This window comes from Anomaloglossus baeobatrachus, chromosome 9, assembly GCF_048569485.1.
Source record: "Anomaloglossus baeobatrachus isolate aAnoBae1 chromosome 9, aAnoBae1.hap1, whole genome shotgun sequence".
Classification (NCBI taxonomy): Eukaryota; Metazoa; Chordata; class Amphibia; order Anura; family Aromobatidae; genus Anomaloglossus; species Anomaloglossus baeobatrachus.
In genome coordinates, this window is record NC_134361.1 from 227,464,591 (window position 1) to 227,490,854 (window position 26,264).

Below are 26,264 nucleotides of genomic sequence, written 5' to 3' on the forward strand. Positions count from 1 at the left end.
ATTTATTATTATAGCGCCATTTATTCCATGGCGCTTTACAAGTGAAAGAGGGTATACGTATAACAATCATTAACAGTACAAGACAGACTGGTATAGGAGGAGAGAGGACCCTGCCCGCGAGGGCTCACAGTCTACAGGGAATGGGTGATGGTACAATAGGTGAGGACAGAGCTGGTTGCGCAGTGGTCTACTGGGCTGAGGGCTATTGTAGGTTGTAGGCTTGTTGGAAGAGGTGGGTCTTGAGGTTCCTCTTGAAGCTTTCCACGGTAGGGGAGAGTCTGATGTGCTGAGGTAGAGCGTTCCAGAGTATGGGGGATGCACGGGAGAAATCTTGTACACGATTGTGGGAAGAGGAAATAAGAGAGGAGCAGAGAAGGAGATCTTGTGAGGATCTAAGGTTGCGTGCAGGTAGGTACTGATAGGTACTAATCATCCCATATAACAATGGCTGCCGACGTTCCGAGGGGAGGAGGGAGCCGAGGGCGGAACCACAAAAGTGCGGGAATCTGCGCCCCATAGTGAACAGTGAGGGGGGAGGAGGACAGCGAAGTGTGCTCCAGCCCTCACCGTCGGCGTCATACCGACCGTCCCGCCCTTCCCCCTGACTGGCAGGCCCAGGGGCGGGAGTTTAACACACTAGGCCGCAAAAGCCGGGGACTAAAGTAAAAACCGCGGCCGGCAAACAGGCACGGTCGGCGCGGTAGTCCCGGTCAAAAAAAAAAATCACACCGCAGTCGCTGCAGCGTCTGAGGCCAAGGTGCTTCATGCACCGTCCCAAAGGGGACACAGAGTACCTGTAGATGGAGGGCCATGTCCCTGACGATACTCAATCTCCTGTCCGGCAGATACCACCAGGGGCTGCGGAGGGAGCCCGGTCCCAGTGGCTGGATGACCGGTTAGGATCCCACTTCACCCAGAGCCCCTAAGGGATGGGGAAGGAAAACGTCATGTGGCTCCTGCCTGTGTACCCTCAATGGGTACCTCAACCTTAACAGCACCGCCGACTCAGTGGGGTGAGAAGGGAGCATGCCGGGGGCCCTGTTAGGGGCCCTCTTTTCTTCCATCCGATATAATCAGCAGCTGCTGCTGACTAAAATGTGGAGCATTGTGTGAGTGTCAGCCTCCTTCAACACAAAGCATAAAACTGATGGGCCCGTGATGCACGGGAGGGTGTATAGGCAGAGGGGAGGGGTTACACTTTTTAAAGTGTAATACTTTGTGTGGCCTCCGGAGGCAGTAGCTATACACCCCAATTGTCTGGGTCTCCCAATGGAGCGACAAAGAAATAGGCTGGATGTGAGTTCTGTGTGTCTCCCAGTAATATAGGCTGGATGTGAGTTCTGTGTCTCCCAGTAATATAGGCTGGATGTGATGTCTGTGTGTCTCCCAGTAATATAGGCTGGATGTGAGCTCTGTGTCTCTCCCAGTAATATAGGCTGGATGTGAGCTGTGTGTGTCTCTCCCAGTAATATAAGCTGGATGTGAGCTCCTTGTCTCTCTCCCAGTAATATAGGCTGGATGTGAGCTCTGTGTCTCTCTCCCAGTAATATAGGCTGGATGTGAGTTATGTGTGTCTCCCAGTAATATAGGCTGGATGTGAGTTCTGTGTGTCTCCCAGTAATATAGGCTGGATGTGAGGTCTGTGTGTCTCCCAGTAATATAGGCTGGATGTGAGCTCTGTGTCTCTCTCCCAGTAATATAGGCTGGATGTGAGGTCTGTGATTCTTCCAGTAATATAGGCTGGATGTGAGCTCGGTGTATCTCTCCCAGTAATATAGGCTGGATGAGAGCTCTGTGCGTCTCTCCCAGTAATATATGCTGGATGTGAGGTCTGTGTCTCTCTCCCAGTAATATAGGCTGGATGTGAGTTCTGTGTGTCTCCCAGTAATATAGGCTGGATGTGAGTTCTGTGTCTCCCAGTAATATAGGCTGGATGTGAGTTCTGTGTGTCTCCCAGTAATATAGGCTGGATGTGAGTTCTGCGTCTCTCCCAGTAATATAGGCTGGATGTGAGCTCTGTGTGTCTCCCAGTAATATAGGCTGGATGTGAGGTATGTGTGTCTCCCAGTAATATAGGCTGGATGTGAGCTCTGTGTGTCTCTCCCAGTAATATAGGCTGGATGTGAGGTCTGTGTGTCTCTCCCAGTAATATAGGCTGGATGTGAGCTCTGTGTGTCTCCCAGTAATATAGGCTAGATTTGAAGTCTATGTGTATCCCAGGTACTGCTGTCTCCATTACAAGATATATCATCATACCTTCTATCCTGCACTTCTTTCCACTTCCTGGTCTTTGAATGATTGCTAGTAAAAAGAGGAGTAAACGTTCCTTACCCCGCGTCCTTCCAGCTCCCTCTGCGTGGTCGGCCACGTTTCTTCCCTTGACGCATATAATAACATCTGTTCATAGTTCTCAATGAATCCCTTGGGGTTCTAGTGGGTTTACAATATAAAGTCAGTAAAGTCTCTTCAGCCTTATTACACCCATCACTTATTGACATGTTCAATATCCGATACCTTCTCTGCTTTCACGATAAGTCCCGTCACCATCTGCTTTCCAACTTCACCAAAAAACTGCAGATTCCCTTCGTCTTGGAGTAACAGCTGCAAGAGAAAACCCGGCGCGGTTCATTATGTCTTTCCTCCAAACTGCTAAGCTGTGGACAAAACAAGCGCCCTGGGATCTTACTGGGTAAACAGTAGAAATGCTGGAGAGGTTGGTGGCACCAACACAGAACCTGTAACAATGCAAGGCACAGCTGCTGCAGAACCTCCAGGCCCTAAGGCTGGGTGTAATACACAGGAACCAGGAGGACAGCGAGATAAAAGCCAATACACTGGATGTGGTTAGGGTTTATGTCTCAACGCGTTTCGAAAAGTGAATTCCCAGTCTAGATGGTCTTGATTTCTTTCTTGAATGGCATTTATCGTATTTTTCGCTTTATAAGACGCACTGAATTATAAGACACACCCCAAATTTAGAGGAGGAAAACAGGAAAAGAGAGAATTTTGTTTACTTACCGTAAATTCTTTTTCTTATAGTTCCGACATGGGAGACCCAGACCATGGGGTGTATAGCTTCTGCCTCCGGAGGACACACAAAGTACTACACTAAAAAGTGTAGCTCCTCCCTCCGAGCATATACACCCCCTGGATAACCAAATCTAGCCAGTTTAGTGCAAAAGCTGAAGGAGGACATCCACCCACAAGTAGAGACAGAGCAAAACCCGGAACAACTGGAACCTCTGTCTACAACAACAGCCGGTGAAAACACACGGAACAAGAAAACTGCCAACAGGCAACAGGGAGGGTGCTGGGTCTCCCATGTCGGAACTATAAGAAAAAGAATTTACGGTAAGTAAACAAAATTCTCTTTTTCTTCATCGTTCCTTATGGGAGACCCAGACATTGGAACGTCTCAAAGCAGTCCATGGGTGGGAAATAAACAGAACTGAGAAGTAGGCAAAGAAGGGAATTTTGTTACTTACCGTAAATTCCTTTTCTTCTAGCTCCTATTGGGAGACCCAGACGATTGGGTGTATAGCACTGCCTCCGGAGGCCACACAAAGCAATTACACTAAAAAGTGTAAGGCCCCTCCCCTTCTGGCTATACACCCCCAGTGGGATCACTGGCTCACCAGTTTTAGTGCAAAAGCAAGAAGGAGGAAAGCCAATAACTGGTTTAAACAAATTCACTCCGAAGTAACGTCGGAGAACTGAAAAACCATTCAACATGAACAACATGTGTACCCGAAAAACCACCAAAAATCCCGAAGGACAACAGGGCGGGTGCTGGGTCTCCCAATAGGAGCTAGAAGAAAAGGAATTTACGGTAAGTAACAAAATTCCCTTCTTCTTCGGCGCTCCATTGGGAGACCCAGACGATTGGGACGTCCAAAAGCTGTCCCTGGGTGGGTAAAGAAATACCTCATGTTAGAGCTGCAAAGACAGCCCTCCCCTACGGGGAGGCAACTGCCGCCTGCAGGACTCTTCTACCTAGGCTGGCGTCCGCCGAAGCGTAGGTATGCACCTGATAGTGTTTGGTGAAAGTGTGCAGGCTCGACCAGGTAGCCGCCTGGCACACCTGTTGAGCCGTAGCCTGGTGTCGTAATGCCCAGGACGCACCCACGGCTCTGGTAGAATGGGCCTTCAGCCCTGATGGAACCGGAAGCCCCGCAGAACGGTAGGCTTCAAGAATTGGTTCTTTGATCCATCGAGCCAGGGTGGCTTTGGAAGCCTGCGACCCCTTGCGCTGGCCAGCGACAAGGACAAAGAGTGCATCAGAGCGGCGCAGGGGCGCCGTGCGGGAAATGTAGATTCTGAGTGCTCTCACCAGATCTAACAAATGTAAATCCTTTTCATACTGGTGAACCGGATGAGGACAAAAAGAAGGTAAGGAGATATCCTGATTAATATGAAACGAGGATACTACCTTAGGGAGAAACTCCTGAATGGGGCGCAGCACTACCTTGTCCTGGTGGACCACCAGGAAGGGAGCCTTGGATGACAGCGCTGCTAGCTCAGACACTCTCCGAAGAGACGTGATCGCTACCAGAAAGGCCACTTTCCGTGATAGTCGAGAGAGTGAAACATCCGTCAGAGACTCAAAAGGCGGCTTCTGGAGAGCAACTAGTACCCTGTTCAGATCCCATGGATCTAACGGCCGCTCGTACGGGGGGACGATATGACCAAACCCCCTGCAGGAACGTGCGTACCTGCGGACGTCGTGCTAGACGCTTCTGAAAAAAACACCAATAGCGCCGAGACTTGCCCTTTAAGGGAGCCGAGCGACAAGCCCTTTTCCAACCCAGATTGCAGGAAGGAAAGAAAAGTAGGCAATGCCAATGGCCAGGGGGACACTCCTTGTACAGAGCACCAGTAAAAGAAAATCTTCCACTTCCGTGGTAGATCTTAGCAGACGTGGGCTTCATAGCCTGTCTCATGGTGGCAACGACCCCGTGGGATAATCCTGAGGACACTAGGATCTAGGACGCAATGGCCACACAGTAGGTTCAGGGCCGTAGAATTCAGATGGAAAAACGGCCCTTGGGACAGTAAGTCTGGCCGGTCTGGTAGTGCCCACGGTTGACCGACCGTGAGATGCCTGTCGCCAGAGCTCTTTGATCGTCATGAAAACCGGGACCTTGCTGTTGTGCCGATTCGTGAAACCCGTCCGGGTGCAGAGACCATTCTCCTGCGTCCACGCCCTGGTGACTGAGGAAGTCTGCTTCCCAGTTTTCTACGCCCGGGATGTGAACTGCGGATATGGTGTATGCTCTGTCTTCCACCCCTAGCAGAATCCGGCGGACTTCCTGTGAGGCTCGCCGACTGCGTAGTCCGCCTTGGTGGTTGATGTATGCCACCGCTGTGGATTGTCCGACTGAATTCGGATCTGTTTGCCTTCCAGCCACTGCAGGAAGTCTTGCAGGGCCATATGCACTGCCCAGAGCTCCAGACAATTGATCTGAAGAGTGGACTCCTCTGAAGAGAGTCCTTGATCGTCTGAGAAAGGGGGACGTTCCTGTGTAGGGACATCGACTTCCCCTCCCATTAGCGAAGAATGTTCTATTGAAGTGGACGCAGATGAAACTGCGTGAAAGGGACTGCCTCTGGATGAGGTGTCTCCTTGAAGGAGAGACTGCACCCCCGTCTGTAGTGACCGCTGTTTGTCCAGTGGAAGCTTCACCATCGCTGAGGGAGTGTGAAACCCCAAGCTAAGATATGCCAGCGATTGGGTTTAACTTTGAAAAGTTGAGGACCCACCCGAAACTCTGGGAAGTCTCCAGCGCCATGTTCAGGCTGTGTTGGCATGCCTCCTAAAAGAGTGCCTTGACAAGTAGATGGTCTAAGTAAGGGATCACAGGGTGACCCTGAGAGTGCGGGAGTGGTCCCACTGCTGCCATGAACTTGGTGAAAACCCGTGGGGCTGTCGCCAGACCGAAGGGTAGGGCTACGAACCGAAGATGCTCGTCTTCAATAACGAATCGTAGCAAACGCCGGTGCTCTGGAGCAATCGGCACGTGGAGATAAGCATCCTGATGTCTATTGATGCTAGGAAATCTCCTTGAGACATTGAGGCAATGACGGAGCGGAGGGATTCCATCCGGAACCGCCTGGTTTTCACGTGCTTGTTGAGCAGTTTAAGGTCCAGAACGGAACGGAAGGAGTCGTCCTATTTTGTCACCCCGACCAGATCGGAGTAAAAAGTGTCTCTTGTTCCTGAGGAGGAACCGGGATTACGACTCCTACTGCCTGCAGAAGAGCCTCGGCTCGGCCGGTGAGGAAGTTTTTGCGACAAACTGTCTCTCACCCACCGGCCATTGACCTGTGGCAGTTAAATGTCGCTAAAGCGGGGGAGTCTGCCACCGACCGCGGACGCGGAGAGAGAGGGCTGAAAGTCATGAGGAAACCGCCTTGGTAGCGGTTCCTCCGGCTGCCTTCTCCGGGCGTGATTGAGCCCGCCAGGAACCTGCGCCCCTCTGAGCCTTTTGAGTCCTGTTGGACGAAGGCAATTGGGACGTGCCCGAGCCTGGGAAGGACCGAAACCTCGACTGTCCCTTCTCCTGATGGGTCTTGTTTGATAGCTGGGGTAAGGAAGAATCCGTACCCTTGGACAGTTGAATGATTTAATCCAACCGCTCACGAAACAGTCTGTCACCAGATAAAGGCAATCTGGTTAAGCACTTTTGTGGAAGCAGCATCTGCTCCAATCCCTTAACACTAGGAGCGTAACAACACGGAGTTGGCGGACGCCACTGACGTACGGCTCGTAGAGTCCAGGACAGCATAAACAGCTTGAGTCGCAATGCCGACATTGCGAGGTGAAGGACGCTACTGCGGCCAAGATGTACATGTGACCGCGTCCCTCTGCGCAATACTAGCTGAAATAGCTTGGAGTGCCTCTATGGCTGCGAATGCCGGGGCAATCGACCCGCCGATAGGGCTATCTGTCTGTCAATGGCATCTTTAAGTGAAGTCCCATCTTCCACTGCAACTATAGATCTAGCCGCAAGCCTGGAGATTGGGGGATCCACCCTTGGAGCGCTTGAGCACGTCAGGGGGGAAGAGACAACGCGTATCTTCAATACGGTTGGAGAAACGCTTATCGGGATAAGCGTGGTGTTCCTGGACTGCTTCTCTGGAGTCAGAGTGACCAGAAAAGTACTCAATATACGCTTGAGATACCGAAATAGGGATTTCTTCTGCTGTGAAGCTGACCCCTCCACTGGAGGAGTTGAGGGAGAAATACCCAACCTTCCATTGATGGACGCTATAAGATTATTCACTATAGCGTCACCATCCGGTGTATCCGGATTGAGAGCGGTCTCAGGATCAGAGTCCTGAACAGCTACGTCTGCCTCATCATACAGAGAGTACTGTGATGAAGTCGAGGGCCGTTCTTAGGGAGCTCGCTTAGGCCGTCTGGGACTGTCGTCCGTGTCAGAGCCTGCACCCTGGGATGCATGGGACCCTCCTGGAGCCATGATTTGTTTCGAAATCAGGGTGGCCAGGGGCATTGAATCAACATTGCCCAAGGTCTGTCTGGACTGCAAGTCTGTAAGATGTTAGTCATAGCCACAGACAATATATCAGCGGAAACTGCAACTCCGTCCCTGTCCCTGGACAGGGATCACAGGTGGTTCTTTTGGCCACCTGTAGCAGAGACCCCGTTGAGTAATTGCACACACTGGGGGTCCTGGAACAGTCGCATGCAGTACAAGCAGCATAGAAAGCCTGTGCCTTGGCACCCATGCTTTTTTTTTTTTTTTTTTTTTTTTTGCTGTTGCTGTCTAGCCATCTAGGAGCATTAGCCAAGAATAGCGACCGTACTGCAATGTATAGCATACAAGCATGAAGTACAATAAACACTTCAGCACATGCAGTACAAGGAGCAGAGAAAGCCTGTGCCTTGGCACCTTTGCTTTTCTGCTGCCGTTGTCTAGCTATTCAGGAGCATTAGCCAGGAAAAGCGACATACAGTGAATGTATAGCATACAAGCATGAAAATAACCACTGCAGCACATGCAATCCAAGCAGCATTGAAAGCTTGTGCCTTAGCACCCTTGCTTTTCTGCTGCTGTTGTCTAGTCATCAAGGAGCATTAGCCAAGAATAGCGACATGCAGTGAATGTACAAGCATGAAAATAAACTCTGCAGTACATGCAATCCAAGCAGCATTGAAAACTTGTGCCTTAGCACCATTGCTGTTTGCTGCCGCTGTCTAGCCATCTAGGCGGGTAGACAGCCAAGAATAGCCCTTACAGTGCAATGTAAAGCATACAAACATAAAGGACACATGACACTGCAGCACATGCAAGACAAGCAGCATATAGAGTCTGTGCTTTAGCACCCCTGATCTTTTGCTGCTGTTTCTAGGTCTGCATCCTGAATAGCGACCGTACAAAAGTACAACAGGACACTTCGGCATTAGTGGGTCAGCACTTTAGTTGCCGCTTACCGCCCGCACAAAAGCGGGTGTGTGGCGCCGGAATCCTGCGCTGGTAGCTCAGTGTCTCCGTTTTCCCGCTCTGCGTGCCGGAATGGCTGCCGGCGTCCAGAGGAGAGGGGCGGGCCGAGGGCGTGCCCGAGACAAGAGCGGGAACCCGGCGCCCACCGTGTCTAGTGAAGGGGGCTGGAGAATGCAAATAAGGCTCCAGCCCTCGGCGCTGCTATAGAACAGCGTCTCTCCCTGTCCCTGAGTGACAGGGTGGGGGCGGGAACGAAGCGGCGCTAGGCCGCAAAAGCCGGGGACTAAAGTTAGAAGCGCCGCCGCCGTAAAAGCGCGGTCGGCGCGCCCCCGGCGCACTACAAGTCGCAGCTGCGCCGCCGCTCCAGGGGCGGTCGGCGCGGCGGTCCCCCCACGTAAAGTCCCCCAGTAATCTGCAGGGACTATAAGCCCAGCGCACAGCGCTACAGTCCGCGGCGCACTAGCACACCCAGCAAGCCTGGAGTGTGCGTGGCCTGCCATACGGGGACACAGAGTACCTGAAAGTTGCAGGGCCTTGTCCCTGAACGGCACTCCCGCTCCACATCCAGCAGGTTCTATGGGTCTGTGGATGGAGCCCGGCCTCAGGGCTTGGTGGCCGGAAAGATCCCACTTCCTCAGAGCCCCTCAGGGGGATGGGGAAGGAAAACAGCATGTGGGCTCCAGCCTCCGTACCAGCAATAGGTACCTCAACCTTACAAACCGCAACTGGTGTGAGAAGGGAGCATGCTGGGGGCCCTAGTATGGGCCCTCTTTTCTTCCATCCGATAGAGTCAGCAGCTACTGCTGACTGAACAGTGGAGCTTATGCATGGATGTCTGACCTCCTTCGCACAAAGCAGAAAACTGGTGAGCCAGTGATCCCACTGGGGGTGTATAGCCAGAAGGGGAGGGGCCTTACACTTTTTAGTGTAATTGCTTTGTGTGGCCTCCGGAGGCAGTGCTATACACCCCAATCGTCTGGGTCTCCCAATGGAGCGCCGAAGAAACCTAACTTCACAAATGGGTGACAGCCGCCTGAAGGATGCGTCTGCCCAAGCTCGCATCTGCTGAAGCATGAGCATGCACTTGATAGTGCTTCGAAAAGGTATGCAGGCTAGTCCAAGTGGCAGCCTGACAGACCTGCTGAGCCGTAGCCTGGTGCCTGAAAGCCCAAGAGGCACCGACAGCTCTGGTCGAATGCGCCTTGATCCCCGGCGGGGGAGGCACCCGAGTGCACTGGTAGGCATCGGATATGACCGACCTAATCCAACGAGCTAGGGTCGGTTTAGAGGCCGAGAGACCCTTGCGCTGACCTGTGGTCAGCACAAAAAGAGAGGTGCACCGCCTAAGAACAGCGGTGCGTGACACATAGATCCGGAGCGCCCGCACCAGATCTAAAGTATGCAACGCTTTCTCAAAGCGATGCACAGGAGCCGGACAAAAGGAAGGCAATGAAATGTCCTGGTTAAGGTGGAAAGGAGACACCACCTTAGGGAGAAAGTCCGGAGTCGGACGGAGAACCACCTTGTCTTGGTGAAAAACCAAAAAAGGTGACTCCGAAGAGAGCGCAGCCAAATCAGAGACTCTCCTGAGAGACGTTATGGCCACCAGAAAAACGACCTTTTGTGAAAGTCGAAACAAAGAAACCTCCCTAAGAGGCTCAAAGGGGGGTTTCTGTAAGGCCGTGAGGACCAGATTAAGGTCCCAGGGATCCAAAGGCCGCCGGTAAGGTGGAATGATGTGAGATGCGCCCTGCATGAAGGTGCGCACCTGGGCCAGTCGGGCGATACGCCGCTGGAACAACACTGACAGCGCCGAGACCTGTCCCTTAAGGGAATTGAGGGATAGTCCTAGCTGCAGACCGGACTGTAGAAAGGACAGGATGGTCGGCAAGGAAAAAGGCCAAGGGGCATGCCCGGAAGAACGACACCAGGACAGGAAAATTCTCCAAGTCCTGTGGTAAATCTTGGCCGAGGAAGACTTCCGAGCCTGAGTCATAGTGGAGATGACTTCGGGAGGAATGCCGGAAGCCGTTAGGATCCAGGACTCAAGAGCCACGCCGTCAATCTGAGAGCCGCAGAATTCTGGCGGAAAAACGGACCTTGTGAGAGAAGGTCTGGGCAGTCCGGGAGATGCCACGGCACCTCAACGGACAGACGGAGCAGGTCTGGGTACCAAGCTCGCCTGGGCCAGTCTGGAGCAATGAGTATGACCCGACGGCCCTCCATTCTGATCTTGCGCAGGACTCTGGGCAAGAGAGCTAGAGGGGAAAACACGTAAGACAGACGGAACTGGGACCAATCCTGAATCAGCGCGTCCGCTGCAAAGGCCTGAGGATCGTGGGAGCGAGCCACGTAAACCGGGACCTTGTTGTTGTGCCGGGATGCCATTAGATCCACTACCGGAGTGCCCCACTTGCGGCAGATCGACCGGAACACTGCCGGATGCAGAGCCCACTCGCCGCTGTCCACTGTTTGACGGCTGAGATAATCTGCCTCCCAGTTTTCTACGCCTGGGATGTGGACTGCGGATATGGTGGACTAGGAGTCCTCCGTCCACTGAAGGATGCGTTGAACCTCCAACATTGCCAGGCGGCTGCGAGTCCCGACCTGGTAATTGATGTAGGCAACTGCTGTCGCGTTGTCTGACTGGACTCGAATGTGCTTGCCCGCCAATAGGTGGTGAAAGGCTACGAGAGCTAAAAGCACAGCTCTGATCTCCAGCACATTGATCGAGAGGGCTGATTCGGACGGAGTCCAAGTGCCCTGAGCTCGGTGGTGGAGAAATACTGCTCCCCAGCCGGATAGACTGGCATCCGTGGTGAGAATCACCCAGGACGGGATCAGGAAGGAGCGTCCCTGAGACAGAGAGAAGCCACCACTGAAGAGAGCTCTTGGTCTGTGGCGACGGAGCCACCAACCTGTGCAGGGAAGAAATCCGGTTGTCCCAACAGCGGAGAATGTCCAGCTGCAGAGGGCGCAGATGGAACTGGGCAAAGGGAACCGCTTCCATTGACGCCACCATCTGACCCAGCACCTGCATGAGGTGCCTGATGGAATGACGGCGGGGCCTCAACAGAGAGCGCACCGCCAGATGGAGGGACTGCTGTTTGACTAAGGGCAGCTTCACAAGTGCCGGTAGAGTCTCGAATTGCATCCCTAGGTACGTAAGGTTTTGGGTCGGGGTCAGAGTGGACTTGGGCAGATTGACAAGCCACCCGAATTGAACAAGAGTGGCGAGAGTGAGCGAGACACTCCGCTGACAGTCTGCACTGGATGAGGCCCTGATAAGAAGGTCGTCCAGGTAAGGAATCACTGCCAACCCCTGGAGGTGCAGAACCGCAACCACTGCTGCCATGACCTTGGTAAATACTCGAGGGGCCGTGGCTAACCCGAAGGGGAGAGCCACGAATTGGAAATGTTCCTCTCCGATTGCAAAACGTAGCCAACGCTGGCATGAAACTGCAATTGGCACATGCAGATAGGCATCTCTGATGTCGATGGATGCCAGGAAATCTCTCTGGGTCATTGAGGCAATGACTGATCGCAGAGACTCCATGCGAAAATGCCGCACCTGAACATGCTTGTTGAGAAGCTTGAGATCCAGGATGGGCCGGAAGGAACCGTCCTTTTTTGGGGACTAGGAAGAGATTTGAGTAAAAACCTCTGAACCGTTCCCTGGCGGGAACCGGTACAATTACTCCCTTGGCTTGTAAGGATGCCACGGCCTGAGAGAAGGCGGCGGCCTTGGAGCAGGGGGGAGTTGACAGAAAAAATCTGTTTGGCGGGCTGGAAGAGAATTCTATCCTGTAGCCGTGGGAGATGATATCCCGTACCCACTGATCGGAGACATGTTGAAACCACACGTCGCCAAAGTGGGAGAGCCTGCCACCGACCAAGGACGTTGCTGGCTCGGCCAGATAGTCAAGAGGAGGCTGCCTTGGTGGCAGCAGCTCCTGCGGATCTTTGGGGACGCGGCTTCTTGCGCCAGGTGGGCTTCTGGTCCTTGGCTGAGTTAGTGGACGAGGCCGAGGGCTTAGAGGCCGCCCAGTTAGAGGAACGAAAGGAACAAAACCTCGACTGGTTCCTGCCCTGGACAGGTTTCCTGGGTTTAGTCTGTGGCAAGGAAGTACTCTTCCCGCCAGTAGCCTCCTTAATAATTTCATCCAGTTGTTCACCGAACAGCCTGGACCCGGCAAATGGGAGCCCAGCAAGGTACTTCTTTGAAGGAGCATCTGCCTTCCACTCTCGCAGCCACAAAAACCTGCGGATAGCGAGGGAATTAGCGGAGGCCACCGCAGTGCGGTGAGAGGCCTCCAGCATGGCAGACATGGCGTAGGCTGAAAAGGCTGAAGCCTGGGAAGTTAGAGCAACCAATTCAGGCATAGAGTCCCTAGTGAGGGAATGCATCTCCTCTAGGGAAGCAGAGATGGCTTTGAGAGCCCACACTGCTGCAAAGGATGGGGAGAACGAGGCCCCTGCCGCCTCATAGACAGACTTGGCCAGGAGGTCAACCTGGCGGTCAGTGGGATCCTTAAGGGAGGTGCCATCAGCTACAGATACAACTGTCCGGGCTGAGAGTCTAGACACTGGAGGGTCTACTTTTGGTGAGTGAGCCCAGTCCTTGACCACCTCTGGTGGAAAAGGAAAACGGTCATCAGAACCACGCTTTGGGAAGCGTTTGTCAGGACAGGCTCTGGGCTTGGACACAGTGGCCTGAAAACTGGAGTGGTTAAAGAACACACTCCTTGTCCTCTTAGGCAAGGTAAACTGGTGCTTTTCTGCCAGAGAGGGTTGCTCCTCCGATACTGGCGGATTGAGGTCCAGTACAGAATTAATGGACGCAATCAAATCACTAACATCCGCATCACCCTCGGTCAGATCAATGGGGCACATGGAGGTAGCGTCCGAGCCCCCAGCAAAGACATCCTCCTCGTCCTGCGAGTCGGCTCGTGAATCGGAGCCGCGGGACGAGGAAGGAGAGGGGACCCTGCGTCTCCTTTTAGGAGGACGGGGTCTGGGAGCAGATGAAGAATCCTCTGTGAGGTCTGCAGAGCGAGCCGAAGCAGCAGAGGCGCCCTGAGAAGGGGGCTGATGCATGCTCAGCAGAGTCCGGGACAACTCTCCCATGGAGTCGGCAAAGGACTTGGAGATAGCCTTAGAAAACGATTCTACCCAAACCGGGGGTTCAGCCACCGGGGCCGGAGCAGCCGGAGGGACCACTGGGGAGACTCCAGGCTGAGGCACCACCATGTTAGAGCAGGCATCACAATGAGGATATGTGCTCGGTTCATGCAGTACGAGCTTACATGCAGTGCATATTGAGTACAGCCTTGCAGCCTTGCTCCTAGTACTGCTCTGCAGTAAAGAACACACTCCTTCAGAATGATCCCCAGAGAGTGTATAATAAAGTCCACAACCAGAGGTTGTGGCTTACCAGACCGTTTTGTGTGCCCTCCGGATTCCACAGCTCGGACCCCCAGACAGGTTGCAGAGATGCACAGCCAGCGCCGATCAGTGTGAGAACGCTGATAAAATGGCGCCGGAGGAGGAGGGGGGGGGCGGGGCCTAGGCCAAGAGCGGGAACCGGAGGGCCAAGGAGATATCCAGGGGAGGGAAACATCTCCTCAGAGAGGAGTGTCCTCCCCTGAGCTGAACGGCCGGTGGGCGGCGCCGCACTGTCCCTCTGCATGACTGACATGCAGGGGCAGTGAAAACGAAAGTAGGCCGCAGCCGAAGTCGGGGCCTAAATTTTTCAATGCGGCCAGCGAGCAGGCACCCTCGGCGCGGTTCTCAGGTGAAAACCAGAGAACCGGCCGGAAATCACAGCAAAGTTAAATAACACACTCTCCCCACAATAAATGTACAAGGGACCCCTGAATAACGTCTCAAATACTTAGCTTATGAGACGCAGGGCCAGGTCCCTGAGGGATGAGTGCTCCGTCCGGCAGGGTCCTGAAAGGGCTGCGGATAGAGACTGGTCTCCTGCAAAGCAGTGAGAACCGTGCTGGCTCCCACTTCAAGCCAGAGCCCGAGGGATGGTAAAGGAGCGCGGCATGAAAGGCTCCAGCCTTGAAATCAACCTTAACAGCACCGCCGACACAGTGGGGTGAGAAGGGACATGCCGGGAGTCCAGCTTGGACCCGCTTTTCTTCCAACTCTTTAAAATCAGAAATCATATGAGAATGCATGTGTGGATGTGTGCCTCCTGAACACAAAGCATTGAACTGGCTAGATTTGGTTATCCAGGGGGTGTATATGCTCGGAGGGAGGAGCTACACTTTTTAGTGTAGTACTTTGTGTGTCCTCCGGAGGCAGAAGCTATACACCCATGGTCTGGGTCTCCCATAAGGAACGATGAAGAAATATTTTTTTTAATGGTCTGTATTATAATCCTAGTGCGTGTTATATTAGCTCACCAGGGGGGAGTGGCGGTGGTGGAGCAGCTCAGGAGGGTCATAGGAAGCAGGGTCGGCGATCCTGCGGGCTCTGAGAAGGGGGTGTTGCGGCTCAGGAGGGTCAGTGAACGGAGGGTCGGCGATGCAGTGGCTTGGAGGCGTCGTTCCTCAGGAGGATCAGTGAACGGAGGGTCGGCGATACTGCGGGCTCAGGGGTATGGAGGCGGTAGACGCCATTTATCTGCCGGCAATGGACTTCAAGAATATGGCCGGGGAGGTGGTGCGAGCGCAGATTGGCCTCCGCCGCAATTTTCTTGAAGTCCACGTCAACAGCCGGAAGTTCCATGGAGCCCGCAGCGCGATCAGTGGCGACCGCCACCGCAATACCCCCAAGCCTGCAGTATCACAGACTCATGTCCTGCGACCCTCCTGAGCTGCTCCACTGCAGTGACACCACCACCGTCGCCTCAGTAAGCCACATCCGGAATATAAGACGCACCCCTACTTAACCCCCAGTGTTGGGGGGGGGGGGAATTGTATCTTACAATCCAGAAAATACGGTACTTGTTCTATTCCTGGGATGAGAAAGAAGGGAATTTTGTTTACTTACCGTAAATTCCTTTTCTTCTAGCTCCTATTGGGAGACCCAGACAATTGGGTGTATAGCTTCTGCCTCCGGAGGCCACACAAAGTATTACACTTTAAAAAGTGTAACCCCTCCCCTCTGCTATACACCCTCCCGTGCATCACGGGCTCATCAGTTTTGGTGCCAAAGCAGGAAGGAGGAAACTTATAAATTGGTCTAAGGTAAATTCAATCCGAAGGATGTTCGGAGAACTGAAACCATGAACCAAAAGAACAATTCAACATGAACAACATGTGTACACAAAGAACAACAGCCCGAAGGGAACAGGGGCGGGTGCTGGGTCTCTCAATAGGAGCTAGAAGAAGAAGGGAATTTTGTTTACTTACCGTAAATTCCTTTTCTTCTAGCTCCAATTGGGAGACCCAGACAATTGGTGTATAGTCTATGCCTCCGGAGGCCGCACAAAGTATTACACTTAAAAGTGTTAAGCCCCTCCCCTTCTGCCTATACACCCCCCGTGCTCCCACGGGCTCCTCAGTTTTGGTGCAAAAGCAAGAAGGAGGAAAAGAATTATAAACTGGTTTAAAGTAACTTCAATCCGAAGGAATATCGGAGAACTGAAACCATTCAACATGAACAACATGTGTACACAAAAAAACAGGGGCGGGCGCTGGGTCTCCCAATTGGAGCTAGAAGAAAAGGAATTTACGGTAAGTAAACAAAATTCCCTTCTTCTTTGTCGCTCCATTGGGAGACCCAGACAATTGGGACGTCCAAAAGCAGTCCCTGGGTGGGTAAAATAATACCTCGTAAGAGAGCCGTCAAACGGCCTCTTCCTACAGGTGGGCAACCGCCGCCTGAAGGACTCGTCTACCTAGGCTGGCATCCGCCGAAGCATAGGTATGCACCTGATAGTGTTTCGTGAAAGTGTGCAGGCTCGACCAGGTAGCCGCCTGACACACCTGCTGAGCCGTAGCCTGGTGCCTCAAAGCCCAGGATGCGCCCACGGCTCTGGTAGAATGGGCCTTCAGCCCTGAGGGAACCGGAAGCCCAGCCGAACGGTAGGCTTCGAGAATTGGCTCCTTGATCCACCGAGCCAAGGTTGATTTGGAAGCCTGTGACCCTTTACGCTGGCCAGCGACAAGGACAAAGAGTGCATCCGAGCGGCGCAGGGGCGCCGTACGAGAAATGTAGAGTCTGAGTGCTCTCACCAGATCTAACAAGTGCAAATCCTTTTCACATTGGTGAACTGGATGAGGACAAAGAAGGGAATTTTGTTTACTTACCGTAAATTCCTTTTCTTCTAGCTCCAATTGGGAGACCCAGACAATTGGGGTGTATAGCTACTGCCTCCGGAGGCCACACAAAGCATTACACTTAAAAGTGTAAGGCCCCTCCCCTTCTGCCTATACACCCCCCGTGGGATCACGGGTTCCTCAGTTTTAGTGCCAAAGCAAGAAGGAGGAAAGCCAATAACTGGTTTAAGAACAAATTCAATCCGAAGGAACATCGGAGAACCGAAACCATTCAACATGAACAACATGTGTACCCGAACAAACAAAAATCCCTAAGCAAACAGGGCGGGTGCTGGGTCTCCCAATTGGAGCTAGAAGAAAAGGAATTTACGGTAAGTAAACAAAATTCCCTTCTTCTTTGTCGCTCCTAATTGGGAGACCCAGACAATTGGGACGTCCAAAAGCAGTCCCTGGGTGGGTATAATAACCCCTCGTGATAGGACCGTAAAAACAGCCCTACCCTACAGGTGGGCCGTCGCCGCCTGAAGGACTTGTCTACCTAGGCTGGCGTCCGCCGAAACGTAGGTATGCACTTGATAGTGTTTGGTAAAAGTGTGCAGACTCGACCAGTTAGCCGCCTGGCACACCTGCTGAGCCGTAGCCTGGTGTCGTAATGCCCAGGACGCACCCACGGCTCTGGTAGAATGGGCCTTCAGCCCTGAGGGAACCGGAAGCCCAGCAGAACGGTAGGCTTCAAGAATTGGTTCCTTGATCCACCGAGCTAGTGTGGATTTGGAAGCTTGCGACCCTCTGCGCTGACCAGCGACAAGGACAAAGAGTGCATCCGAGCGGCGCAGGGGCGCCGTGCGGGAAATGTAGATCCTGAGTGCTCTCACGAGATCCAACAAATGCAAATCCTTTTCAATTGATGAACTGGATGAGGGCACAAGGAAGGCAAGGAGATATCCTGATTAAGATGAAACGGGGATACCACCTTAGGGAGAAACTCCGGAATAGGGCGCAAAACCACCTTGTCCTGGTGAATCACCAGGAAGGGAGATTTGCATGACAGCGCTGCTAGCTCGGACACTCTCCGGAGAGACGTGACCGCTACTAGAAAGGCCACTTTCTGTGAAAGGCGAGAAAGGGAAACATCCCTCATAGGCTCGAAAGGCGGCTTCTGAAGAACAATTAGAACCCTGTTCCGATCCCAGGGCTCTAACGGCCGCTTGGAAGGAGCGACGATATGACAGACCCCTTGCAGGAACGTGCGTACCTGAGGAAGTCGTGCTGGGCGCTTCTGAAAAAATACAGATAGCGCTGAGACTTGCCCCTTGAGGGAGCTGAGCGACAAACCTTTTTCCAACCCGGATTGCAGGAAGGAAAGAAAAGTAGGCAAACTAAATAGCCAGGGAGAGACTCCCTGAGCAGAGCACCAAGACAAGAATATTTTCCACGTCCTGTGGTATATCTTGGCGCAGGTAGGTTCTCAGGCCTGTCTCATGGTGGCCATGACCTCTTGAGACAATCCTGAACCCGCTAGGATCCAGGACTCAATGGCCATACAGTCAGGTTCAGGGCCGCAGAATTCTGATGGAAAAAACGTCCCTTGAGACAGCAAGTCTGGTCGGTCTGGTAGTGCCCACGGTTGGCCTACCGCGAGGTGCCACAGATCCGGGTACCACGACCTCCTTGGCCAGTCTGGAGCGACGAGGATGGTGCGGCGGCAGTCGGACCTGATCTTGCGCAGCACTCTGGGCAACAGAGCCAGAGGTGGAAACACACAAGGAAGCCGGAACTGCGACCAATCTTGAACTAAGGCATCTGCCGCCAGAGCTCGGTGATCGCGAGACCGTGCCATGAAAACTGGGACCTTGTTGTTGTGCCGGGACGCCATTAGGTCGACGTCCGGCATCTCCCAGCGGCGACAGATCTCTTAAAACACGTCCGTGTGAAGAGACCATTCCCCTGCGTCCATACCCTGGCGACTGAGGAAGTCTGCTTCCCAGTTGTCCACGCCTGGGATGTGAACTGCGGATATGGTGGAGGCCGTGGCTTCCACCCACGTCAGAATCCGCCTGCCTTCCTGGAAGGCTTGCCGACTGAGAGTTCCTCCTTGGTGGTTGATGTATGCCACCGCTGTGGAGTTGTCCGACTGAATACGGATCTGCTTGCCTTCCAGCCACTGCTGGAAGGCTGGTAGGGCAAGATACACTGCTCTGATCTCCAGAACGTTGATCTGAAGAGTGGACTCTTGCTGAGTCCACATACCTTGAGCCCTGTGGTGGAGAAAGACTGCTCCCCACCCTGACAGACTCGCATCTGTCGTCACTACCGCTCAGGATGGAGGTAGGAAGGATTTCCCTTTCGACAATGAGGTGGGAAGCAGCCACCATCGAAGAGAATCCTTGGCCGCCTGAGAGAGAGAGACGTTGCTGTCGAGGGACGTCGACCTCCCGTCCCCATTGGCGGAGAATGTCCCATTGTAGTGGACGCAGATGAAACTGCGCGAAAGGGACTGCCTCTATTGCTGCCACCATCTTCCCTAGGAAGTGCATGAGGCGTCTCAAGGGGTGTGACTGACCTTGAAGGAGAGATTGCACCCCTGTCTGCAATGGATGCTATTTGACAAGCGGAAGCTTCACTACCGCTGAGAGAGTATGAAACTCCATGCTAAGATATGTTATCGACTGGGTCGGGGTTAGATTCGACTTGGAAAGTTGATGATCCACCCGAAACCCTGGAGGGTCTCCAGCACCACGTTCAGGCTGTGTTGGCATGCCTCTTGAGAAGGCGCCTTGACCAGCAGATCGTCTAAGTAAGGGATCACGGAGTGTCCCTGAGAGTGTAGGACTGCGACTACAGCTGCCATGACTTTGGTGAAGACCCGTGGGGCTGTCGCCAGACCAAAAGGCAGGGCTACGAACTGAAGGTGTTCGTCTCCTATAACGAAGCGTAGAAAACGCTGATGCTCTGGAGCAATCGGTACGTGGAGATAAGCATCCTTGATGTCTATCGATGCTAGGAAATCTCCTTGAGACATTGTGGCGATGACGGATCGGAGGGATTCCATCCGGAACCGTCTGGTTCTCACGTGGATGTTGAGAAGTTTTAGGTCCAGAACGGGCCGGAAAGACCCGTCCTTTTTTGGTACCACAAACAAATTGGAGTAAAAACCGTGACCTTGCTCTTGAAGAGGAACAGGGATCACCACTCCTTCCGCCTTTAGAGTGCATACCGCCTGTAGGAGCGCATCGGCTCGGTCGGGAGGCGGAGACGTTCTGAAGAATCGAGTTGGAGGACGAGAACTGAACTCTATCCTGTACCCGTGAGACAGAATGTCTCGCACCCAACGGTCTCAGACCTGTGGCAGCCAAATTTCGCCAAAGCGGGAGAGCCTGCCACCGACCGAGGATGCGGAGGGAGGAGGCCGGAAGTCATGAGGAAGCCGCCTTGGTAGCGGGTCTTCCGGCTGTCTTTTTTGGGCGTGACTGAGCTTTTGGACGAGGAGAATTGGGACCTGCCCGAACCTCGAAAGGACCGAAACCCCGACTGTCCCCTCCTCTGTTGGGGTTTGTTTTGTCTGGGCTGAGGTAAGGATGAATCCTGACCCTTGGTCTGTTTAATGATTTCATCCAAGCGCTCGCCAAACAGCCGGTCACCCGGAAATGGCAAACTGGTTAAACATTTTTAGGAAGCAGAATCTGCTTTCCATTCCCTTAACCACAAGGCTCTGCGTAAAACCACGGAGTAGGCAGATGCCACTGCCGTACGGCTCGTAGAGTCCAGGACAGCGTTAATCGCGTAAGACGCAAATGCAGACATTTGAGAGGTTAAGGATGCCACCTGCGGAACAGATGTACGTGTGACCGTGTCAATCTGTGCAAGACCAGCTGAAATAGCTTGGAGTGCCCATACGGCTGCGAATGCAGGAGCAAACGACGCGCCGATAGCCTCATAGATGAATTTCAACCAGAGCGCCATCTGTCTGTCAGTGGCATCTTTAAGTGCAGCCCCATCCTCCATTGCAACTATGGATCTAGCCGCAAGCCTGGAGATAGGGGGATCCACCTTGGGACACTGGGTCCAGCTCTTGACCACGTCAGGAGGAAAGGGATAACGTGTATCCTTAAGCCGTTTGGAGAAACACTTATCTGGATAAGCGTGGTGTTTCTGGACTGACTCTCTAAAGTCAGAATGGTCCAGAAAAGTACTTAATTTCCGCTTGGGAAATCTGAAATGGAATTTCTCCTGCTGTGAAGCTGACTCCTCCACTTGAGGAGCTGGGGGAGAAATATCCAACACTTTATTGATGGACGCGATAGATTGTTCACTATGGCGTCACCATCAGGAGTATCTAGATTGAGAGCGGTCTCAGGGTCAGAATCCTGATCAGCTATTTCCATCTCATCACACAGAGAATCCTCCTGCTGAGAGCCTGACCAGTGAGATGATGTAGAGGGCCGCTCATAGCGAGCCCTCTTAGGCTGTCTGGGACTGTCGTCCGTGTCAGAGCCATCACCCTGGGATGCGTGGGACACCCCCGGAGCTGTTCCAACTGAGGGGGGCCAGGGAGCAATAAATCAACAGCGCCCATGTCTGAGTTACTGGTCTAGACTGCAAAGTTTCTAGAATCTGAGGCATAGTCATAGATAATCTATCCGCAAAAATTGCAAACTCTGTCCCCGTCACCTGGACAGTATTCACAGGTGGATCTCTCTGGGACACCTCCAGCAGAGGCCCTGGCCGAGCAGGGAGCACAGGGACCGAACACTGCACACAATGGGGGTCAGTGGAACCTGCCTGTAGAACAGCCACACAAGCGGTGCAAGCAGCATAGAAAGCCTGTGGCACCCCTGTTTTTTGCGGACGACATGCTATATTCTCCTCCAGGAGGGTATATAGCCAAGAATCACCAGCGACTTAGTGCAATGTATAGCATGCATGCATAAAAGAAGGGAATTTTGTTTACTTACCGTAAATTCCTTTTCTTCTAGCTCCAATTGGGAGACCCAGACAATTGGGTGTATAGCTACTGCCTCCGGAGGCCACACAAAGTATTACACTCAAAAGTGTAAGGCCCCTCCCCTTCTGGCTATACACCCCCAGTGGGATCACTGGCTCACCAGTTTAGTGCAAAAGCAAGAAGGAGGAAAGCCAATAACTGGTTTAAAGACCAATTCAATCCGAAGAAACATCGGAGAACTGCAACCATTCACATGAACAACATGTGTACCGAAAAAAACCCTAAGAAAACAGGGCGGGTGCTGGGTCTCCCAATTGGAGCTAGAAGAAAAGGAATTTACGGTAAGTAAACAAAATTCCCTTCTTCTTTGTCGCTCCATTGGGAGACCCAGACAATTGGGACGTCCAAAAGCAGTCCCTGGGTGGGTAAAAGAATACCTCGTGGTAGGGCCGTCAAACAGCCCTTTCGTACAGGTGGGCAACCGCCGCCTGACGGACTTGTCTACCTAGGCTGGCGTCTGCCGAAGCGTAGGTATGCACCTGATAATGCTTGGTAAAAGTGTGCAGACTCGACCAGGTAGGTGCCTGGCACACCTGCTGAGCCGTAGCCTGGTGCCGTAATGCCCAGGACGCACCCACGGCTCTGGTAGAATGGGCATTCAGCCCTGAGGGAACCGGGAGCCTAGCAGAACGGTAGGTTTCAAGACTTGGTTCCTTGATCCACCGAGTCAGGGTGGATTTGGAAGCTTGCGACCCTTTACGCTGACCAGCGACAAGGACAAAGAGTGCATCCGGGCGGCACAGGAGCGCCGTGCGGGAATGTAGATCCTGAGTGCTCTCACCAGATCCAACAGATGCAAATCCTTTTCAAATTGATGGACTGGATGAGGACACAAAGAAGGTAAGGTGATATCTTGATTGAGATGAAAGTGGGATACCACCTTAGGGAGAAAGTCCGGAATCGGACGCCGAACCCCCTTGTCCTGGTGAAGACCAGGAATGGAGATTTGCATGACAGCGCTGCTAGCTCGGACACTCTCTGAAGAGACGTGACCGCTACTAGAAAGGCCACTTTCTGTGAAAGACGGAAAAGGGAAACAACTCTCAAAGGCTCGAAAGGCGGCTTCAAGAGAGTCATTAGAACCTTGTTCAGACTCCAGAGCTCTAACGGCCGCTTGTACGGAGTGATGAGAAGACAAACTCCCTGCAGGAACGTGCGTACCTGCGGAAGTCGGCTAGGCGTTTCTGAAAAAATACAGATAGCGCTGAGACTTGTCCTTTAAGGGAGCTGAGCGACCAACCATTTTCCAACCAAGATTGTAGGAAGGAAGGAAAAATAGGCGATGCAAATGGCCAGGGAGAAACTCCTTGAGCAGAGCACCAAGATAAGAATATCTTCCACGATCTGTGGTAGATCTTGGCGGACGTTGGCTTCTTGGCCTGCGTCATGGTGACAACCACTCCTGAGATAATCCTGAAGACGCTAGGATCCAGGACTCAATGGCTACACCGTCATGTTCAGGGCCGCAGAATTCAGATGGAAAAAAGGGCCCTTGAAACAACAAGTCTGGTCGGTCTGGTAGTGCCCACGGTTGGCCTACCGTGAGGTACCACAGATCCGGGAACCCCGACCTCCTCGGCCAATCTGGAGCGACGAGGATGGCGCGGCGACAGTCAGACTTGATCTTGCGCAGCACTCTGGGCAACAATGCCAGAGGTGGGACACATAAGGTAGCCGGGACTGCGACCAATGTTGAACTGAGGCGTCCGCCGCCAGAGCTCGATGATCGTGAGACTGTGCTATGAAGCCGGGACAATGTTGTTGTGCCGTGACGCCATTATGTCGACGTCCGGCATCCCGCAGCGGCGACAGATCTCCTGAAACCCGTCCGGGTGAAGAAAACCATTCCCCTGCGTCCATACCCTGGCGACTGAGGAAGTCTGCTTCCTAGTTTACCACGCCTGGGATGTGAACTGCGGATATGGTGGATGCCGTGTCTTCCACCCACGTCAGAATCCGCCGGCTTCCTGGAAGGCTTGCCGGCTGCGTGTTCTTCCGTGGTGGTTGATGTATGCCACCGCTGTGGAGATATCCGACTGAATTCGGATGTGCTTGCTTTTCAGCCACTGCTGGAAGGCTTGTAGGACAAGATACACTGCTCTGATTTCCAGAACATTGATCTGAAGGGTGGACTCTTGCTGAATCCACGTACCTTGAGCCCTGTGGTAGAGAAAAACTGCTCCCCACTCTGATAGACTCGTGCCTGTCGTAACTACCGCCCAGGATGGGGGTAGGAAGGACCTTTTTTCTGACCATGAGGTGGGAAGAAGCCACCACCGTAGAGATTCTTTGGCCGCCTGAGAAAGGGAGACGTCTCTGTCGATGGGCGTCGACCTCCCGTCTCATTGGCGGAGAATGTCCCATTGTAGTGGACGCAGATGAAACTGCGCGAAAGGGACTGCCGCCATTGCTACCATCTTACGGGAGAAGTGCATGAGGCGTCTCAATGTGTGCGACTGATCCTAAGGAGAGATTGCAGCCTTGTCTGTAGTGAACGCTGTTTGTCTAGCGGAAGCTTCACTATCGCTGAGAGAGTATGAAACTCCATGCCTAGATATGTTAGTGATTGGCCCGGGGTCGGATCTGACTTTGAAAAGTTGATGATCTACCCGAAACTCTGGAGAGTCTCCAGCGCAACGTTCGGCTGTGTTGGCATGTTCCTTAAGAGGGTGCCTTGACAAGTAGATCTCCCAAAAACAAGATCACAGAGTGACCTTGAGATTGCAGGACTGGTACTACTGCTGCCATGACCTTAGCGAAGACCCGTGGGGCTATCGCCAGCCGGAAGGCAGAGTTACGAACTGAAGGTGTTCGCGTCTTATAACAAAGCGTAGAAACGCTGGAGCTCTGGATCAATCGGCACGTGGGGATAAGCATCCTTGACATCTATCGATGTTAGGAAATTTCCTTGAAACATTGAGGCGATGACGGAGCGGGGGGATTACATCCGGAACCGCCTGGTGTTCACGAGCTGGTTGAGCCGTGTTAGATCCAGAACGGGACGGAAATACTCGTCCTTTCTTGGCACCGCAAATAATTCGGAGTAAAAACCGTGACCTTGTTCCTGAAGAGGAACGGGGGTCACCACTCGTTGTGCCTTTAGAGTGCCCACCGCCTGCAGAAGAGCATCGGCTCGGTCGGGAGGTGGAGAAGTTCTGAAGAATTGAGTTGGAGGACGAGAACTAAACTCTATCCTGTACCCGTGAGACAGAATGTCTCTCACCCAACGGTCTTTGACTTGTGACAGCTAAATATCGCCAAGGCGGGAGGGCCTGCTACCGACCGAGGATGCGGAGAGAGGAGGCCGCAAGTCATGAGGAAGCCTCTTGGAAACGGGTTTTCAGGCTGTCTTTTTTGGGCGTGACTGAGCCCGCCAAGAAACTGAGCTCCTCTGATCCTTTTGAGTCCTCTTTGGACGAGGAGAAATGGGACCTGCCCGAGCCTTGAAAAGACCGAAAACCCCGACTGTCCCTTGGTATGTTGGGGTTTGTTTTGTCTGGGCTGAGGTAAGGAAGAATCCTTACTCTTGAACTGTTTAATGATTACATCTCACGCACACTAAACAGTCGGTCAGCAGAACAAGGCAAACTGGTTAAGCCCTTTTTTGGAAGCAGAATCTGCCTTCCATTCAGTTAACACCCAGGCCCTGCGTAAAACCACGGAGTTAGCGGACGCCACTGCCGTACGGGTCGTAGAGTCTAGGACAGCATTAATCGCTGAGCTGAAGGATGACACTTGCGGAACAGATGTACGTGTGACCGTGTCCATCTGTGTAAGACAAGCTGAAGTAGCTTGGAGTGCCTCTACGGCTGCGAATGCTGGAGCTAACAGCGCGCCGATAGCCTCATAGATGGATTTCGACCAGAGATCCCTCTGTCTGTCAGTGGCATCTTTAAGTGCAGCCCCATCTTCCACTGCAACTATGGATCTAGCTGCAAGCTGGAGATTGGAGGATGCCCCTTGGGACACTGGGTCCAGCCATTGCCCACGTCAGGGGGTAGGGATAACGTGTATCCTCAGCCGTTTGGAGAAGCGCTTAACTGGATAAGAGTGGTGTTCCTGGACTGCCTGTGTAAAGTCAGGGTGGTCAAGGAAAGTATTTAATTTACGGTTGGGATAAGTGAATGGAATTTCTCCTGCTATGAAGCTGACTCTTCCACTGGAGGAGCTGGGGGAGAAATAACTAACATTCTATTGATGGACGCTATGAGATTATTGACTATGGCGTCACCATCAGGTGTATCCAGATTGAGATCGGTCTCAGGATTAGATCTTGAGCAGCTACCTCCACCACATCACACAGAGTCCGCTTGCTGGGACCCTGACTAGTGTGATGAAGTCGAAGGCCGCTCATAGTGAGCCTCTCAGGCTGTCTGGGACTGTCGTCCGTGTCAGAGCCGTCACTCTGGGAAGCACATGACACCCTCGGAGCTCAAGTTGTTCCCACTGAGGGGGACCATGGATAATGAATGAACAGTGGCCATGGATTTGAGAGACTTGTCTGGACTGCAAGGCTTCTAGTATCAGAGCCATAGTCTCAGAAAATCTGTCAGTAAA

The 26,264-nt window shown here is 53.0% G+C and overlaps 1 protein-coding gene across 2 annotated transcripts in view; it reads right to left on the reverse strand.

Moving 5' to 3' along the window:
• Positions 1-26,264, reverse strand: part of MIGA2 (mitoguardin 2) — a 171,166-nt gene that overhangs the window by 65,150 nt on the left and 79,752 nt on the right. For both annotated transcript variants that reach the window (XM_075324679.1, XM_075324680.1), the window contains exons 11-12: positions 2,515-2,601; positions 2,332-2,430 (exon numbers count right to left, since the gene is read on the reverse strand). In XM_075324679.1, the coding sequence (XP_075180794.1) occupies positions 2,332-2,430; positions 2,515-2,601 (186 nt within the window). The remainder of the gene's footprint in view (positions 1-2,331; positions 2,431-2,514; positions 2,602-26,264) is intronic.